The sequence below is a fragment of the Heptranchias perlo genome, unplaced genomic scaffold (genome assembly GCF_035084215.1).
Source record: "Heptranchias perlo isolate sHepPer1 unplaced genomic scaffold, sHepPer1.hap1 HAP1_SCAFFOLD_44, whole genome shotgun sequence".
NCBI classification, from domain to species: domain Eukaryota; kingdom Metazoa; phylum Chordata; class Chondrichthyes; order Hexanchiformes; family Hexanchidae; genus Heptranchias; species Heptranchias perlo.
The window spans coordinates 6,622,649-6,643,993 of NW_027139453.1; the positions used below are offsets into that span (position 1 = coordinate 6,622,649).

At 41.7% G+C, this 21,345-nt stretch overlaps 1 protein-coding gene across 1 annotated transcript; it reads right to left on the reverse strand.

The window, feature by feature from the left end:
* Nucleotides 1-5,855: 5,855 nt before the first annotated feature.
* LOC137312963 (probable G-protein coupled receptor 139) lies at nucleotides 5,856-19,260 on the reverse strand. Its single transcript, XM_067979322.1, has 2 exons — nucleotides 19,038-19,260; nucleotides 5,856-6,754 (listed from the first exon to the last, which is right to left on the reverse strand). The coding sequence occupies exons 1-2, from the start codon at nucleotides 19,258-19,260 to the stop codon at nucleotides 5,856-5,858; spliced, it is 1,122 nt and encodes a 373-aa protein (XP_067835423.1).
* Between the last annotated feature and the right edge of the window lie 2,085 nt (nucleotides 19,261-21,345).

The following is a 21,345-nucleotide window of genomic DNA, read 5'->3' on the forward strand; positions in this document are numbered from 1 at the left end:
CAGAATCAATAGCCGACAGAAGCCTGGATAGTTTGGGAAATGACAAGAAGAGAAACACATTTAAGCAGGATTTACAGAATTATTAACTGGATATAGAGATTTACCAGCCACACCAATAGCAGCAAAGATAAGCAAGTATTTTTATTTATCAATCAATGCATTAACAAAGACACAAAAAGTTAAAGCACAGAATTCCATTAAAACTGATGGTAAACAGGAAGAATAATATTAGAGTTAAACATGGTTTATAGAATGAATAACTGGACGTAGAATCTGACGATGAACACCAGCAGCAGCGAGGAGGGGATTGTAAATCTTCTGTATATCCTGAAATACTTTAAATATTTGTTCGAAAAAGGTATGGAAAATCGATCTGCGAATCCATGATTGTAATTCTGTGAGAGTGACTGATGGCTTTTATGCGAAAGCAATGAACTGACTGTATGAGTTCACACAGCGAAGGGAGCTCCTTATTTAAAGCAGGGAGCATTAATCACAGGCATTTAACAAACAGACTTGTTGTCACCGTAATACTTTTCTACAACAGAATCTAGCTTAACATATAATACACATTTTTAAATTGATGGTAAGCGAATGCGAAATATTTCAACTGCCCATAAAATACCGAGGAAAAAACGGAAAGAACCGAGTTCCTCCTCCTGTGTTGAGCTGAAGCGGAGGAAGAAATACGAGATATTGATAGAAAAAAAGCAAGGAATGACAGCGGGAAAATATCTGGATCGCAGAAACTGGTTCTCTGTTTTAATCCATCCCAAGATATCAGGGTACACATTTCACGATAAACAACTCTTCCGAAATTGCAGAATCTTACCAAGCACAGATCCCGGCGATGGAACGATGAGCTGCTCCCAACTCAGGCCTTAAACTAGAACAAGACAACAACAACATGTTTCCAAAGAGTGACCTTACCCAGACAAACATATCATGGTGTTTACAGAGGGGGTGGAAAAATAAAAGAAGCAAAGGATTGACACCAAGGAATCAAAGGAAAACGTATAAAATATTAACAAATGAAATAATTAGCGTGGAAACATCGGAACACTCCATGAAACCCATTGCAAACTTTCGCATTCTCGCAGAATAAAACTGTAAACTTTAACAGTCTCATAGAAACACCCTGTAAATATGTATAAACTCACACAGCTCTCCTATAGGTATCAACACAGTGAGAGAAACAACCTGTCACTATTTATAGATTCACACAACTAACATATAGATATAAACATGCCGAGAGAAACAACCTGTCACTATTTATAGATTCAGACCACTAACATATAGATATAAACATACCGAGAGAAACAACCTATCACTATTTATAGATTCACACAACTGTCATATGGATATGGACAAACACAGAGAAACATCCTGTAAATAGTTATAAGTTCACGCAGCTATCATTGAAGTGAGAAGTGTTCCATTTTTGAAGGGAGAAACAGGCGAGGCAATGTAAAAAAATTGGTACAATTTTTAAGTGGGTGCAGGAATAGAGCGACCAGAGGGTTAACATATAGAAATCTTTGTCGGTCTCAAGACAAGTTGAGAAGGCTTTTAAAAATAATGTGGGTTCCTCGGCTTGAAAGAGAGGCAGACAGTACTAAAGCAAGGAAGTTATACTAAACCTTTACAAATCACTGGTTAGGTCTCGGCTGTGGTATTGTGTACAATTCTGAGTATCACACTTTCAGAAGGATGTCAAGGCATTGGAGATGAAGCAGGAGAGAATTACTAGAATGGTTCCAGGGATGAGGGACTACAGTTATGTGGAGAGACTAGAGAAGCTGGGATGGTTCTCCTGAGAACAGAGAAGGTTAAGGCGAAAATTAATCGAGGTGTTCAAAATTAAGAGAGGGTTTGACAGAGAAAAAAATGAACAGTTTCCACTGGCAGGAGGGTCGATATCCAGAGTACACAGATTGAAGATAATTGGCAAAAGAACCGGAAGACAGATGAGGAGCAATTTCTTTACGCATCCAGTTGTTATGAACTGGAATTCACTGCCTAAAAGGGAGGTGAAAGCAGATTCAATAGTTACTGTTAAAAGGGAATTGGATATCTACTTGAAAAGGGGAGTGGCCTTGTGATTACTCAACATTGCCGACAGACCCCATGATGTGTCATTTCTTCAGCTCAAACCTCTCACGGATTATGACCATTATCGTCCTCCCTCAGCTGATGAATCAGTACTCATTCATGTTGAACATCATTTGTTGGAATCGCTGAGAGTCGAAAGAGCACAGAATGTACTCTGGATGGGGGAATTTCAATGTCCATCATCAAGATTATATCCGGATCATCCCAGCGGTGGATACGTTGAGCTGGCATCGACGTGGCGAGCTCACTTCTGGGAAAGGACAAAATGTCGGATGCGGAGTGGGCGTGGCAGCAGCGTTGGAGGCGGCCATGTTGGGTCATCATTGTCTTACGCGGCGAGGTCACTTCCTGTGAGTCGCACCGAGGCCAGAGCCCCTGTCCCCTCTCCCTTTCTGCAGACCTCCATTGTTCTCAATGTCTGGGGGTCGCTTTGCTTCTCTCACAGGAGGGGATTAAGAACAATGTTGAAGAGCTTCAAAAGGGTTTAAAAGGAGACTAATGTTATAAAGTGGATTAAAAAGAGGGTTAAACGGGGTTAAATAAGTTACTGGTTGAAATGGTATTAAAGAGGTTAAAAAGAGGGCTAAATAAGTTAAAAGGTTAAAAAGGGGGTTAAACTTTTAAAAGGGGGTTCGAGGAAAAAAAGTGGTTCAAGAGGTTAAAAGGTTTAAAAAGGACAGTTGTAAGCGGTTTAAGGAGGTTAAATAGTTAAACGGGCGGTAAAGGGTTTAAAAGGGGTTAGGAGAGAGACTGTGAGCGCGGTGAGAAAGAGATGGGTTTCAAAAGGAACCACAGTCGGAGAGTTTGGAGAAAGACAGTCTCTCCAAAAAATGGGTTTAAAAAGGGGCCAAAATGACTTAAATAGTAGGGTTTAAAAATGAGGTTTAAAAGGGATTAAAAGGGGTTTAATGAAGTTTCAAATGATAAATTAAAGTGGATTTAATAAGGGGGGATAAAATTGGTATAAAAAGGAGGTTTAAATAGAGGGTTCAGGGGGCCGATTGAACCTTGTCTTATTTGCAATTCTATATTTTAATTCTGGACCAGTGTGCGATGCTCATTTTCTCTCGTGCTCTGTCTGAGTTTGTGTCACACCTTTACTCTGTTTCTGTTTAATTCTCTCCCCCTCTGTCTCTCTGACTCTCTCATCTATCCCGCTCTATTTCTCACCACTTCTTGCACTGTGTGTCTCCCTTTCCCTCTCACTTTGGTACGGTCTTTCCCCTCACTCTTTGCCGAGGACGGAATGCCATCGCCTGGTCCATTCCCACCTTTCCAGTCATCGTCAGAGAATCAACTGCAATTGCTTCTATTCCCGCTCCCGCACATTTACACCCGCAATCCCCCATTGCTCTCCCCTTGGCCCCCGCCTATTTATCCTCGACATGCTGCGACTCGCCGAGATCATCCGAAAACACAACGTCAGGTTCCAGACGGCCTGTGGCGATCAAGCGCTCATCGGGATGTCGCTTTTTGATCCTTCGATGTTGGCTGTTCCTATCATTATGAGGGACAATTCACCCAGCGCTGGATTGTTCACACGCTAATATTGAACGTTAACTCCGATCAGACCGTCGTGAGAAAGGTTAGTTTCACACCACGTAGACCTGTTGTTGCAATAGTATTCCTGCTCAGTACGGGAGGAACCAGTTCAGGCTGCTGACAAGACCCAGCTCCACATGCCCACCATCTCTCCCGACCCCTCCACTGCCTCTGATTTGTTCGGCTGCTTCTCCGTCATCCAGCATTAGTTGAACAGAAATTTCCTCCGATTAAACGTCGGGAATACCGAAGCCATTGTCTTCGGTCCCTGCCACTAAATCCATTCCCTAGACAGTGACTCCATCCCTCTCCCTGGCCAATGTGTGAGGCTGAATCAAACCGTTCACAACCTTATCGCCCAATTTGAATCTGAGATGAACTTCTGACCCCATATCCTCTCCATCACCAAGACCGCCTACTTCCGACTCTGTAACATCGCCCGTCTCCACCCTTTGCCTCAGCTCATCTGCTGCTGAAACCCTCATCCATGCCTTTGTTACCTCCAGACTCAACTACTTCAATGCTCTCCCGGCCCGCCTCCAACCTTGAACCCTCTGCAAACTTGAGCTCACCCAAAACTCTGCTGCCGGAATTCCCACTCCAATCAAGTCCCGTGCTCCCATCACCCCTCTGTGTTCGCTGATCTTCATTGGCTCCCGGTCCAGCAACGCCTCGATTTTAAAATTTTCATCTTTGTCTTCAAATCCATTTACGGCCTCGCCCCACCTTATCTCTGAAACTTCTACCAGCCCGACAACCCTTCGAGATCTCTGCGCCCCTCCAATTCTGGCCTCTTGCCTTTCCCCGATTTTCATCGCCCCACCATTGGCGGCCATGCCTTCAGCTGCCTGACCTCTGAAGTGCCGTCGCAAAACCTCTTTGTCTCTCTGCCTTCCATTCCCCCTTTAAAACGCTCCTTAAAACCTCCCTCTTTACCAATGTTTTTGGTCACTTGTCCTCATATTTCCTTCGGCGGCTCGGTCTCAAATTTTGTTTGATAATCGGTCCTGTGAAACGCCCTGGGATGTTTCACTACGTTAAAGGCGCTGTATAAATGCGAGTTATTGTTGTTAATATTCACCTATATCTCTGTCAGGGTGTTAATATTCCTGAGATCAGTGGGAGTCTTTTACAGGTCACATGGTGTCTCTGGCGGGGGCGATGAAGTACAGAGTGTCTCAGTGAGAGTGTTAATATTAAGCTCTGTAATCTATCGGTGTGTTAATATTCATGAATCATTGGCAGTATGTTATTGTTTACTGGAATTCTCTGGCAGTGTTGTGGTTGGTACAGGGTGTCTGTTCATCAACTGTAATATTTACAGGATGCTTATGTTCTTTTATTAACTCATCCTGGGGTCTCAGGGAGTGATTCCTTGCTGACAGGAAGTGACTGGCAATGTATTAGCATGGAAAGATGTCAGTATTTCAGGGCTTGATGCGTGTATCTGTGAGACTTTTCAATGTTTACAGGGTGTTTCCTTGAATCTGTTAATGTTTACAATGTTTCTGACAGTCTGTTAATGTTTACAGTGTATTTTTGTGAGTCTGTTAAAGTTTACAGTGTTTCTATGATTCTCTTAATATTTACAGTGTCTTTCTGTGCGTATGTTATTATTTACAACCTGTTTCTGTGAATCGGTTAATGTTTACAGGGTGTTTCTGTGAGACTGTTCATGTTGACAGGTGTTTTATGTGAATGTTAATGTTTACAGGTTGTTCCTGTGAGAAGGTTAATACCGAAAGAGCCATTCTGTGCGACTGTTGATGATTACAACGTATTTACTTGAGTCTGTTAATGTTTACCGGGTGTTTCTTGACTGTGTAAATGTTCACTTGTTGTCCAATTAAGTTTGCAAATATTCAAAGGAGTCTTCCGTCATGTTACTGAACGTTTAATAGACAATTTATATCAATAATTTAAAGCATCTTCCAACGATTGGCCAGTCCCACAATGTCTCGACAGGAAGCAGTAGTGAAATTCCCGGCCCCATTCAAGAAGCACTGCAGGGAGCTCAGAGGTTGTGATCGTCCCCAAACCTCCATTCAAATTGGGAACCGATGATCGCATTTTGGACTGGTTCAGTGTCATAGCCGATTGACCCCAATATCTCTATAGCACAGACCCCGGGGGCGGAGCGGGTCGGACAGAATATGAAAGAGGATTGAGTTCTGATGCTGGGAATTCTTCCGTTCTTCTCATCATTTAATGGTTTTAACAATTAGAGAAAAGGGATATTTAAACAAATTCTTCAACTGCTCTCTGAATTTAGTCTGGGTCACAGCATAAATACAAGTGTTTGTGCAGCAACTCAGGAGCTGGAGCATGAATCCCAGTTCCATGAGAAAGATAGGCGGTATTACATTCCGATCTGTGAAACCCAACACCCGCATCCATATAGAATACAACGTAAACATCGCCCATAACAGAATGAAATTCCCCGAGATGACGAACAGTAAAATAATGGACTTCCTTCGACTCGTAATTTCTGGGTCACTGGGACCCTCTTCACTGCTGTGGTCCCGGAGTCTCCTGCGGGCTCTGTTGGACGCTACAATGTGTTTCACGATTAAAACATTGAGCAGAAGAATCAGAAGAAATGGGACCCCCGGGGTTAGAATATAATGAAGAATTTCGATTGCTCCCCATACCCGCCAATCGTTAACACTGCCCTCGACAGTACAAAACCAGGGGACGTTGCCAAGAGTATACCAACGCGATAACATAAAGTACCAGGTGATGTCCTTTAAACAGCTCAGCACAGTCACTGTTCCCAGAACCACAGCCGCCGTTTTCTCGGTGCAATATTTAGTTTTCAGTTTCTGGCAACAAATGGCGACAAATCGATCAAAGGTGAAAGTGACGGTGAACCAGACAGAACAGTCTGTGGCTGCATAAAGCAGGACGGCGTGGATATTACACACGGGGATGTTATCGAGTAAAAGTAATAGTTCGTAATAAGCAATGGGAATCTGCCTCAAAATCAGATCGATGATAACGACCAATAGATCCGCCGCTGCCATGGCCACCAGGTAGCGAGTGACACATTTGGAGAGGCCGCACTTTCCTCGGGACAGGATCACAATTGTCACTAAGTTAACTGTAAGGAAGGGAAATAAACAGGGAAATTATACATCAGGCTGGGAGCAAAAGCAACAGTTTGATGAAGTTCGTGGTGAAATTTGCTCCTTTATTACTGCATCCAGTGATGGATCTGATTATTATACTTGTGATACGGCTTTCCACTGGAGACAGAGTTTAAATATAATAATAGTGATTGTACTGGGGAATAGTGAAACAAACAGAGATTTCTGCTGGAATCAGGAGTGGATTGAGAACTAAATAAATGAACGGGATTAAATTACACATGAAAGACAATAGGTTTCCAATGAAACAGATCCCCCTGTAAATATTGGTAGATCCTTTGAATCAAGTGTAAATATTAACACAATCCGTGATTCTAAAGTAAATATTTTCATAATCTGTGGACCCACTTGTTAAAATCGGACCGTCCCTTTAACTCTTGTCGATATGGCCACAGATTCTAAGCGCCCCTATAAACATTCAGGGCATCCATTAATCCAACTTTCAATATTCCTACAGTCTCTGGATCCCGTGTTAATGTGGTATAGTCCCTGAAACCCTCTGAACAATTGGTACATTCACGAAATCCCCATTAATGTTGATCTTTTCATTCAGTCTCCAGACCGTGTCAGTCCAGAAAAGGGTCGGTGGACAGTGTCAATATTTCAAACAGTAAAAGAATCATAAAGACAAGGAGGAAACTCGGTCCACCGTACCCGTGCCGGCTCTTTGAAAGAGTTACCCAGTTAGTCCCACTCCCCTGCCCTTTCCCTAAAGGCCTGAAAATGTTTCCTTTTCAAGTATGTATCCAATTACCTTTTGAAAGCTACTGTTAAATATTCTTCCACCACCTTTCAGACAATACATTCCAGATCATAACAACTTGCTGCATGAAAAAAAAATTCTCCCCATCTTCCCCTGCTTTCTTTGCCAATTTTCTTAAATCCGTTCCTTTGGTAACCGACCCTCCTGCCAGTGGATACAGTTTCTACTTGTTTACTCTATCAAAAACCCTCATTAGTTTGAACATCTTTATTAAATCTCCGCATGGCTTTTTCTGCTCTAAGTGAACAATCCCAGCTTCACTCGTCTCTCCGCATAATGAAACCCTTTATCCCTGCCACCATTTTAGCCAATGGCCTCTGCACTCTTTCTTTGACGAACTTTCTAAAGTATGGTTCCCAGAATTGGGCACAATACTCCAGCTGAGGCCGAACGAAACAGTACCAGAGCGTGTACATATTCAGGCAGACGCCAGAATGCGTCAGTGTTTACATGGGTGGGTGAGTCAATACTTACAGGGTTACCAGGGTGCGTGCCCATTCAGGCAAAGCCCGAGTGCGTTGGTAAATATAGGTTCTATAACAATAAGTCAATGCGAATCTAGAACAAAGGACCAGGAGTGGGCCATTGAGCCGCTCGAGTCTGTTCACCATCCAATAAGATAATGGCTGATTTACATCTCAACTCCTTTTACCGACCTCTTGATCCATATAATTTGTTAATAAACACAAAACTATCGATTTCAGTCTCGAAAATGTGAATTGATCCAATACACACATCCATTTGGGGAAGAGTGTTCAAGGTTTCCACTACCCGTTATGTGAAAAAGTGCCTCCTGATTTCGCTCCTAAATGGAATAATTTGCCCTATACTTTTGGATTCCACCAGAATGGAAAAAAAAATTCGATATCTACCCGATTCAATCCATTTGTGACTTTCAACACGTCGATTAGATAACTTCTCAGATTTTAAACTAACGGGAATACAAAAAAAGTTTATGCATCCCACAAGTACTGCCACGCACAAAGGAACATCCAGTAAAGAGTGATAATCACTTGAGAATAACGTATAATTACTGACACACAAATAGAAAGATCCAGCAAATACTGACACAAATTTAGAAACAACCTGTAAATACTGACACTCAACAAAAACATCCTGTACATAGTGACACTTAACCAGGAACATCCTGTAAACACTGACACTCAACCAGGAACATCCTGTAAATACTGACACTCAACATGGAACATCCTTTAAATACTGACACTCACCTCGGAACATTCCATAAATACTGTTACTTAACCAGGAACATCCTGTAAATAATGACACTCACTGAGGAAAATTGTGAAAATAATGATCCTCAGCTAGGAATATCCTATAAATAATGACACTCACTCAGGAACATCCTGTAAATACTGACACTCACAAAGGAACATCCTCTAAATACTGACACTCAAACAGGAACATTCTTGAAATACTGACACTAAGCGAGGAACATCCTGTAAATACTAACACTCACCTGGGAACAACCTGTAAATACTGACAGTCACCTCGTAACAGGCTGCAAATACTTACACTCACCCAGAACATCTTGATAAAACTGTAACTCTCCCAAGAACATCCTCTAAATACTGACATTCACCAAGTAACAATCAATAAATACTAACACTTACCTAGTAACATCCTACAAATACTGACACTGACCCAGGAACATCGTCTAAATACTGACACTCACCTATGAACAATCTATAAATACTGACACTCACCTAGGAACAATCTATAAATACTGTCACTCACCTCGGAACAATCTAGAAATACTGACACTCAACTTGGAGCATCCAGCAAATCCTGACACTGAACCAGGAACATCGTCTAAATACTGACACTCACGTGGAACAATCTATAAATACTGAAACTCACCTAGGAACAATCTATAAATACTGACACTCACGTGGAACATTCTATAAATACTGACACTCACCTAGGAACAATCTATAAATACTGACACTCACCTAGGAACAATCTTTCAATACTGACACTCACCGAGTAACATCCTGTAAATACTGACACTCATCGAGTAACATCCTGTAAATACTGACACTGACCCAGGAACATCGTCTAAATACTGACACCCACCTAGGAACAATCTATAAATACTGACACTCACCTCGGAACATCCTGTAAATAATGACACTCAGCTAGGAACATCCAGTAAATACTGACAGTCAAACAGGAAATTCCTGCAAATACTGACACTAAAACAGGAACATCGCCAAAATACTGACACTCACCCAGGAACATTCTTTAAGCAATGACACTCACCCGGGACCCTGCTGTAAATACAGACAGTCAACGAGGAACATTCTGTAAATAATGTGATTCACCTCGGAATATACTGTATACACTGACATTCAACCAGGAGCCTTCTGTAAATACTGACACTCACCTAGGAACATCCTGTAAATACTGACACACACCCAGGGCCATGCTGTGAATAAAAAACATTCAACCAGGAACATTCTGTCAACAGTGACACACACTCAGGGACATCATGAAAATACTGACACTCACCCAGGAACATCCTGTAAATAATGATAATCAAACAGAAACATCCTGCAAATACTGACATTCACTCAGCAACATCCTGTAAATACTGAAAATCACTGAGGAACATTCTATCAATACTGACACTCATGGAGGAATTACCTGCAAATACTGACACTCACTCTGGAACATCCTGTGAATACTGAAACTCACTCAGGAACATCCTGTGAATACTGACATTCATTCAAGAACAACCTTTAAATACTGAAAATCACTCAAGAACATCCTGTAAATATTGACACTCACCCAGGAACGAACTTTAAATACTGACACTCACTCAGGATCGTTCCGTACACAATGACACTCACTCAGGGACATCGTGTAAATAAAAACACTCAGTCAGGAACATCCTGTAAATACTGACTGACACTCACTCAGAAAAATCCTGTAAAAACTGACACATACTCAGGAACATCCTGTAAATACTGACACTCACTCGGGGAAATCCTGTAAAAACTGACACTCACTCAGGAATATCCTGTAAATAGTGACATTCACTCAGCAACATCCAATCAATACTGACACTCACACAAGAATATTCTGTAAATACTGACCCTCACTCAAGAACATCCTGTAAAAAATGACACTCGCCCAGGAACATTCTGTAAATCATGACAATCACTCAGGAATATCCTGTAAATACTGACATTCAATCAGGAATATCCTGTAAATACTGACACTCACTCAGGAACATCCTGTAAATACTGACACTCACTAAGGAATATCCTGGAAATAGTGACATTCACTCAGGAATATCCTGGAAATACTGACACTCACTCAGGAATATCCTGTAAATACTGACACTCACTCAGGAACATCCTGTAAATACTGACAATCGCCCAGGAACATTCTCTAAATACTGACACTCACCTGGTACATCCTGTAAATAAAACATCACGCAGGAAGACCATGCAAATACTGTCACTCACCCAGGAACATTCTGTAAATACTGACACTCACCCAGGAACATCCTGTAAAAAATAACACTCACCATGTCGATCGTGTAAATAAAACATCACGCAGGAACATCCTGTAATTATTGACACTCACCTGCTACATCATGTAAATTCTGACACTCACCCAGGAACATCCTGTAAATACTGACACTCACTCAGGAACATTCTTGAAATACTGACACTAACCGGGGAACATCCTGTATATACTGACACTCACCCATGAACATCCTGTAAATAATGACACTCACCCAGGAACATCCTGTATAAACTGACACTCACCCAGGAACAGCTTGCAAATACTTACGCTCACTAAGGAACATCCTGAAAAAATTGACACTCACTGAGGAACATCCTGTAAATACTGACACTCAAACAGGAACATTCTGCAACAACTGACACTCACCGAGGAACATCCTCTAAATACTGACACTCACCGAGGAACATCCTCCAAATACCGACACTCACCGAGGAACATCCTCTAAATACTGACACTCACCGAGGAACATCCTGTAAATACCGACAATCAAACAGGAACATCTGATAAATATCGACACTCACTCAGGAGCATCCTGTAAATATTGGCACTTTTTCAGGAACATCCTGTAAATACTGACACTCACTCAGGAGCAACCAGTAAATATTGACACTAACTCAGGAGCATCCTGTTAATACTGACACGCACTCAGAAGCTTCCTGTAAATACTGACACTCACTCAGGAGCATCTTGGAAATACTGACACGCACGCACGAACATCCTGTAAACAATGGACTCAAAGAGGAATAACCCGTCAACACTGACATTCACTCAGAAACATCCTGTAAATACAGATACTTACCAGGTACATCCAGCAAATACTGACACTCACTCAAGAGCATTCTGTAAATACTGACACTCACTCAGGATCGTCCTGTAAATTCTGCAACTCACTCAGGAACGGCCTTTAATTACTGACACTCACGCACGAACTTCCTGGAAATAGTGGACTCACAGAGGAATATCCCGTCAACACTGACATTCACTCAGAAACATCCTGTAAATACAGATGCTCTCCATGTGAATCCAGGAAATACTGACACTCACCAAGCAACATCGCGTGAATACTGACAATCACTAAGGAACATTCTGTAAATAGAGACTCTCACTCAGGATCAACCTGTAAATATGGGCACTCATTCAGGAATATACTGTAAATACTGACACTCAATCAGAAAAATCCTGTAAATACTGATACTGAATCAGGAACCTCCTGTAAATACTGACACTCACTCAGGATCATTCAATAAATAATAACTCTGACTCAGGATCATCCTGTAAATAGTGGCACTCACTCAGGAACATCCTTTAAATACTGACACTCAGTCAGAAAAGTCCTGTCAATGCTGAGACTCACAGAGGAACTTCCAGTAAATATTGAAGCACAGTCAGGAAGATCCTGCAAATAATGGCAATGACCCAGGAATAACCTGTTAATACTGACACTCACTCAGGAACATCCTCTAAATACTGACATTCACTCAGAAAAATCCTGTCAATGCTGAGACTCACAGAGGAACATCCAGTAAATACTGACACACAATCAGGAACATCCTGTAAATACTGGCAATGACACATGAATAATCAGTAAATACTGACACTCACCCAGGAGCAACCTACAAATAATGACACTCACTCAGAAACTTCCTGTAAATATTGACACTCACTCAGTAACATTCTTTAAATACTGACACAAATTCAGGAACATCCTGTAACTACTAACAGTCATTCAGGAACAACCTCTAAATGCTGACACTCTACAAGGACTTCCCGTTAAGAATGACACTCTCTCAGGAAAACCCTGTTATTACTGACACTCACCCAGGAACAACCTGTAAATGTTGACAATGAGCCTGGAATGATCTGTAAATACTAACACTCACTCAGGGATATCCGGTAAATACTGACACTCACTTCGGAACATCCTGTAAATATTGACACTCACTCAGCAACATCGTGTAAATAAAGACACTCACTCAGGATGCTCCTTGAAATATTGACACTCACTCACGAAAATCCTATCAATACTGACATTCACACAAGAATATTATGTAAATACTGACACTCACTCAAGAATATCCTCAAATAATTACCCTCGCCCAGGAACATCCTATAAATACTGACATTCACCTGGTACATCCTGTGAATCGAACATCACGAAGGACGATTATGGAAATACTGACACTCACCCAGGAACATCCTGTAAACACTGACAGTCACTCATGAACATCCTGTCAATCCTGACATTCACCTGGTTCATCCTGTAAATAATGAAACTCACCCAGGAAGATCCTGTGAATTCTGACACTCACACAGGAACATCCTGTAACACAGAAATGCACTCAGGGAATACCTGCAAATACTGATACTGACTCAAGGGCTTTTCTGTAAATACTCTCACTCACTCAGGACGTCGGGTTAATACAGACGCTCATCCTGGAACATCGTGTAAATACTGACAGTCGTAAGGATCATCCTGCAAATTACGACACAGAACCAGGAACATCATGTAATTGCTGAGAATCACTCAGGAACATCCTGTGAATAAGAACATTCACCTAGGAACATGCTGTAAATACAAGCACTCACACAGGAACATCCTGTCAGTACAGACACTCACTCAGGAATATCCAGTAAATACTGACACTCACTCAGGAACATCCTGTCAGTACAGACACTCAATCAGGAACATCATGTAAATACAGACACTCACTCTGGAACATCCTGTAAATACAGACACTCACTCTGGAACATCCTGTAAATACAGACACTCACTCTCGAACATTTTGTAAATATAGACACTCACTCTGGAACATCCTGTAAATACAGACACTCACTCTCGAACATTTTGTAAATACAGACACTCACTCTGGAACATCCTGTAAATGCAGACACTCACTCAGCAACATCCTGTAAAGAGTGACACTCAATCAGGCACATCCTGTAAATACAGACACTCACTCTGGAACATCCTGTAAATACAGACACTCACTCAGGAACATCCTGTAAAAAGTGACACTCTCAGGAACATCCTGTAGATAGTGACACTCACTCAGGAACATCCTGTAAATACAGACACTCACTCAGGAACATCCTGTAAATAAAGACACTCCATCAGGAACACCCTGTAAATACTGGCATTCGCCCAGGGTCATCATCTAAATAAAGATGCTCACCCAGGAACATGCTGTAAATACAAACATCACGCTGGAAGATCCTGTAAGTCCTGGCACTCACACAGGAACATCCTGCAAATGTAGAAACACACATAGGGAAAAAAAAAGCAGCAAGTACTGACACTGACCAAGGAATAATCCGTAAATACTGACACTCACTAAGGAACATCCTGTATGCACAGACACTCACTGAGGAACAACGTTTAATTCTGACACTCACTCGGGAACATCGTGTGAATACTGACACTCACCAAGGAACATGCTGTATATGCTGAAACTCATTCGGGAACATCGTTTAAATACTGATACTCACTCGGGAACATCCTGTAAATGTTCACGCGCACTCAGGAACATGCTGTAAACACTGACACTCGCCCAGGAACATCCTGTAAGTCGTGATAAACACGCAGCAACATCCTGTAAATAAAGACACACGCTCAGGCACATCCGGTATATATTGACACTCACTCACGAACATCCTGTAAAAACTGCCACTCACTCAGGAACATCCTGTAAACACTGCCAATCAATCAAGAACATCCTGTAAATACTGCCACTTACTCAGAATCATACTGTAAGTACTGACACTCACTCAGGAACATCCTATAAATAATGATACTCACTCAGGAACATCCTGTAAATATTGACACTAACTCGAAAACATCTTGTATACACAGACACTCACTCAGGATCATCCTGCAAATACTGACATTCGCCCAGGGTCATCATCTAAATAAAGACACTCACCCAGGAACATGCTGTAAATACAAACATCACGCAGGAAGATCCTGTAAGGACTGGCACTCACACAGAAATATCCTGTAAATATAGAAACTCACTCAGGAAAAAAGCAGCAAATACTGACACTGACCAAGTAATAATCCGTAAATAATGACACTCACTCCGGAACATCCTGTAAATACTGACAGTGACCCAGGAATAATCGGTAAATACTGACAGTGACCCAGGAACATCCTGTCAATACTGACATACATTCTGGAACATACTGTAAATACTGACACTCACTCAGTAACAACTGTAAATAATGACACTCACTCAGGAACATCCTGTAAATACTGACACTCACTCAGGAACATCCTGTAAATACTGACATTCACACAAGTACATTCAGTTAATACTGACACTCTCTCGGGAAAAACCTGTAAATTCTGACACTCACCCAGGAAACTCCTTGAAATACTCACACTCTGTAATATTGACACTTACCCAGGAACATTCTCTAAATACAGACACTCCATCTGGAACAACCTTTAAAGAGCGACACTCACTCAGGAACATTTTGTAAATACTGACACTTGCCTAGTAACATGCTGTAAATATTGACGCTCACTCAGTAACATGCTGTAAATATTGACACTCACTCAGGAACTTCCTGTAAATATTGACACTCACTCAGAAACATCCTGTAAATATTGACACTCACTCAGGAATATCCTCTAAATGCGGTCACCCTCACAACTGCATCCTGTAAATAGTAATACTCCATACGTTACTTCATCTATTTATTGAGACTCATGCAGGAAAATCTAGTGAATAACATGACTCGCCTAGCGACATGCTTTAATTACTGGCACTCGTGCAGGAACATTCTTTAAATACTGAACTTTACTAAAGAACATCCAGTGAATACTGATACTCACTGAGAAACATCCTATAAATCCTGGAACTCGCCTGCGAACATCCTACGAATAATGTAACGCAGCTCGCAACCTGCTGAAAACACTGACATACTCCCAGACCCTGTGTATATACTGACATACTCCCAGACCCTGTGTATATACTGACATACTTCCTGTACTGTTTATTAATAATGACATTCTCCGAGGATTCTATGGCATCTCTGAGACACTCCAAGGTTCGGAACTTGATTGAAAACATTCCCGGGGACTCCCTGAGAATCCTGTCTCACTTTACCAAACCCTGTAAACGCTCAACCACTCCCAAACATTCTGCAAATACTGAGAACTTCAATTACATTTCCTCTGAATATTGACACAATCCCAGGGATTATTTATCAATAGTGACATTCTGTCCAGAACCCACTGTAAATACTGACACACCCCAAGGGCCCTCTTAAAGCAACCTCACACACAGGCTCCTGATCACAGAGCTTAACTCCCAGGGACACATGTTGCATGAAATCTCACACCCAGAAGACCTGGGTAAACACAGCTCCCATCCTCCAAATCGCATTTGGTAATAGAGGCTCAGCAGGAGACCCTGCAGTTACATCTTCCATTCCGGAAAACCTGATATAGATCTAACGACTTACCAGGAGACCCCGTAATTATAACTTCCATCCCGGAAACACCATATCTCTATCGAGACTTACCAAGAGACCCTCTAATTACAACTTCCAGACCGGAAAAACCCACATATTTATCGAAACATACGGGAAGACCCTGTAATTACAACTTCAATCCGGGAAACCCCATATCTTTATCGAGACTTACCAAGAGACCCTCTGATTAAAACTTCCACCCCGAAAAAAACAAATAGATTTAGAGACTTACCAGGAGACCCTGTAATTATACCTTATATCCCAGAAACCCCATATCGATATAGAGACGTACCAGGAGACCCGTAATTTTTCTTCTATCCCAGAAACCAGGAGACCCCGTAATTTCTCTTCTATCCCAGAAACCCCATATCGATATAGAGACATACAAGGAGACCATGTAATATCTCTTCTATCCCAGAAACCCTATATCGATATAGAGACTTACCAGGAGACCATGCAATTACATTTACCTTCCCAGAAGATCCATATAAATTATAGACAATCAGCAGGAATTCCCGTAATTGCATCTCCCATCCAAGAAAACCCATATCGATAAAGGGACATGCCAGTAGATATCGGAATTACATCTCCCATTCTGGAACCCTACATAGATATAAAGACTTAGCAGGACACCTCCGCAATTACATCACCTATCCCAGAGACCGCTTCAAGATATAACGACCTAAGAAGCGTGCCGGTAATTAGATCACCAATTCCGGAAACCCCATATCGATAGCAAGACTTATCAGGAGACGCCTGTAATTACATTTAACATCCCAGAAACCCCAAATAGATATTCAGAATTAGCAGCAGAATCCCGTAATTTTATCACCCATTCCAGAAACCCCATATAGGTGCAAAGTCTTACGAGGAGACCCCAAAATTACATCGCCCATCCCGGAAACCCATATTGAGATAGAGACTTACGTGGAGTCCCCGTAATGACATCTCCCATCACGGAAAACCCATACAGATATAGGGACAGACTAAGAAATCCTGTAATTATAACTCCCATTCCTGATACCCCATACCTATTTAGACACATCCAAGGAGGCCGAGTTTCCATCCTGGAAACCAGATACAGATGTAGACTTACCAGGGAATCGCTTAATTGCATTTCCAATCCTGGAAACACCATATGGATATAATTTATCAGCAGGAGACCACCGTAATTATATCTCCCATCGGAGAAACCCCATATGGATACAGAGAATGAAGAGGACAGCCCAGAATTACATCTCCCATCCCGGATAAATAATGTAGCTATGGAGACTTAGATGGAAAACCCGTAATTACCTTTCATCCTGGAAACCGATATAGATATAGAGGTTTACGAGGAGACCCCGTAATTACATCTCCGATCCCGACAACCCCAAATGGATAAAGAGACAAACCAGGAGACTCCGTAATTACATCTCGCTTCCTGGAAACACATGTAGATATCGAGACTTACCAGGAGACCCCGCAATTTCATCTCGCATCCTGGAAACACATGTAGATATAGAGACCAGGAGACCCCGTAATTATATCTCGCATCCTGGAAACACATGATGGTGCAGAGACTTACCAGGAGACGCCGTAATTACATCTCGCATCCTGGAAACAGATGTAGATATAAAGATCTACCAGGAGATCCCGTAATTTCATCTCCTTCCCAGAGTTCGCATATAGATATAGAAACTTACCAGCAAACATCGTAGTTACACCTTGCGTCCCGAATCCCCCATATACATATGCATGCTAAGCAGGAGCTCCAGGAGAAGTGAAGATGCGGCAGTAAATTACGAGAACAGTAATACAGTGAAAAGTAGTTTACAAAACTAACAGCTGGATATGGAGGCTTATCAACAATAGCATCATCATCGGGGAGTAGACAGTAAACGGGAAGAACAGTATCACAGTGAAACACGTGTTATAGAATTAATAGCTGATATAGAAGTTAACAGGAATACCAACAGCAGCGAGGAGGGGATTGTAATTTACAAGAACAGTTATACAGTGAAACGTGGCTTGGAGAACTAATAGCTGGAAATAGGATATAGAGGATTACCAGGGACACCAATAGAAGCGAGGAGGGAATTGTAAATGACAAGAATAATAATACAGTGAAACCTGTTTTCTCGAGTTAATGGGTGAATATGGAGACTATCCAGGAACACTAACTGCAGAAAGGAGGGGATGGTAACTCACAAGAAATGTAATACGGTGAAACGTGGGACATATAAATAACAGCTCGATATTGAACTCACCAGGATCACCAAAATCAGCGAACTTGAAGGAATAAATGAGAGGAATATGCGTACAGTTAATCGTGGATTATAGAATCGATAGTTTGATACAGAGAATGACCAGGCGCAGCAACAGCATCAAGGAAGGGGAAGTAAATGAGAAGAACAGTAATAAAGTTAAACATGGTTGAGGGAATTAATAATATAGAATATTACCAGGGACACCTGCAACAGCGAGGATGGGATAGTAAATCCTTTGTATAATCAGAAGTGCCAAGTATATCCGAACAGCTAATCTTAGTCTATCATAATTTGCAGAAAGATAATCAAACTCCCAGGAGAAACTCCTGCCCATTGTTGTAACATTCCAATCTATTGTAACCAGATTATGACCCATTGTTTTAACATTCCAATCTACTGTCCTCAGTTTATGGCCCATTCTTGTCACTTTCCAATTTATTGTTCTCAGATTCAGACGCTTTCTCCCACTCTCTGTCGAGCCGCTGATCCCTGTTAAGGCCGGAGTTGGGACTTCACCTGACAATATGGGATAACACATTGCAAGGAGCTCCTTATTTATAGAAAAGGGAAACTCTCCAGTGAAACAATTAGGGCCCGTGGAGGCTGATTGAAGTACAGTCACTGAATAAACAGGTTCAGTTAACGCCTTTCAACCCAATACATTTTATATCACAACATATATTTATCCAAATATTTCACAGTTGTCAATCTAAAAGCTCAGCACATTACTTAAATTAATATTTGGAAGAACAGAAACTATGAGACCCGCAATCTGATAGCATCGGTGTGACGCGAGAGCAGCTTCAATTATAGATTGCAGATTATTTCTGAACGTGATTTATTAATTAATTTCAGTTAGATTCTACCCATTTCTAAAGGGTTGGGTTTAAACTCAGAGATAGAAACAGAATCATTTTACCAGTCAGCTTGAAGACCACCCTGCCAATATTGGTGTAATCTCTGGATAACCCGTCAATATTGCTAAGTCAATGGATTATCTTGGAAATACTGGTAAAGTCTCTGAGTTTACCTTTAAGTAACGGTACAATTTTTGGATTGTACTGTATATATTAGCACAGTCTATGGGTTTCCCTGCAAATATTACTACAGGCAACAATAAAGGCTCTGGATAATTCTAAAATCATTGGGCCATCTCATGATTTCCCATTATTGTTGAAACATCTTTGGATACTCCCCATGAATATTGGCACCAACTCTGCATCATTCTCCAAATACTAACAGTTTCTGGATCCCATGTAAATATTACTCCAGTCTCTTCACGTCCAGTAAAGTTTAGTGCAGTCTATGGATCTACTTGTAAATATTGGTATATTGTCTGGATCGCTTTGCAACCGTTGTAGAGTGTGTGAATCTCCTTAAATATGAGTTTTCCCTTGCCCTCTCATAAGTTAGTAGCAAGAATACGTAGCCTTTGTGAATATTGGTAGAGTCTCTCAGTTTTCTAGTGTTATATTTAAACACTAACTACACCCGTTCTCAATATTTGTGCGTTCCCTGAGACTCACTATCACATTATAGGGACTGACCGAAAGTGTACTCTCCACGGTACACCTATACATAAGAACATAAGACATAGGAGCAGCATGATGTCATCTGGCCCCTCGAGCCTGCTCCACCATTCAATCAGATCACAGCGGATCTTCAACCTCAACTCCACTTTCCCGCCTGATCCCCATATCCCTTGATTCGCTTCGTGTCCAAAAATCTATCGACCTCAGTTTTAACTGTACTCAGCGACTGAGCTTCCACAGCCCTCTGGGGTAGAGAATTCCAAAAAATCACAATCCTGGGACTGGGACTGGACATGCCCGGGCTTGTTGGGTGCAGTGTGGATTGTTCCTGAAAACCAGACAATGAGAGAAGACATAACACGCATTCTTCCCTTTAAAACAATCAACCCAGAGAAAGACTTCATCTTACACGAAACTAAAGCCCATCAAAACCTTGCATAAATTATGGCTGCGAACGACTAAACCAGGGAAGGTAGCAATCTATGCAATTATGCAAACCAATCAATACAATGGCTTTCAGTTAAAGACTAGTTACGGGGACAGGAAGCCAACAATCACCTGAAGAAGCCCATCATACTCAGACAAAGAACTAACCTTGTTTTGGATTCAGATAAGAAATTCGAAAAACAGTATAACTGGGCCACCAGTTACGAACGGGGGAGGTGGTGGGGGGGTTGTTTTGGAGCAGCTTCTAAGCAGTTCTGTTTTGTAGCAGAAGTTTTGGAGCAGGTTTTAAGTTGGTTTTGGGGCAGGTTCTCAGCAGTTCTGTTTTGGAGCAGCAGTTTTGGAGCAGGTTTTAAGTTGGTTTTGGTGGCAGGGCCCAGAGGACACAAAGAGCATACCCAAAAACTGCAACCGGCTTACATGGCTGGATTTCGAACTGTCAAGGAACCCTGGTTGGTGAGCATGATCCCCGACCTCTCCTAGTTCAATTTAGTTAGGATTTGGTGGTGGGACAAGGGTAAGGGGAT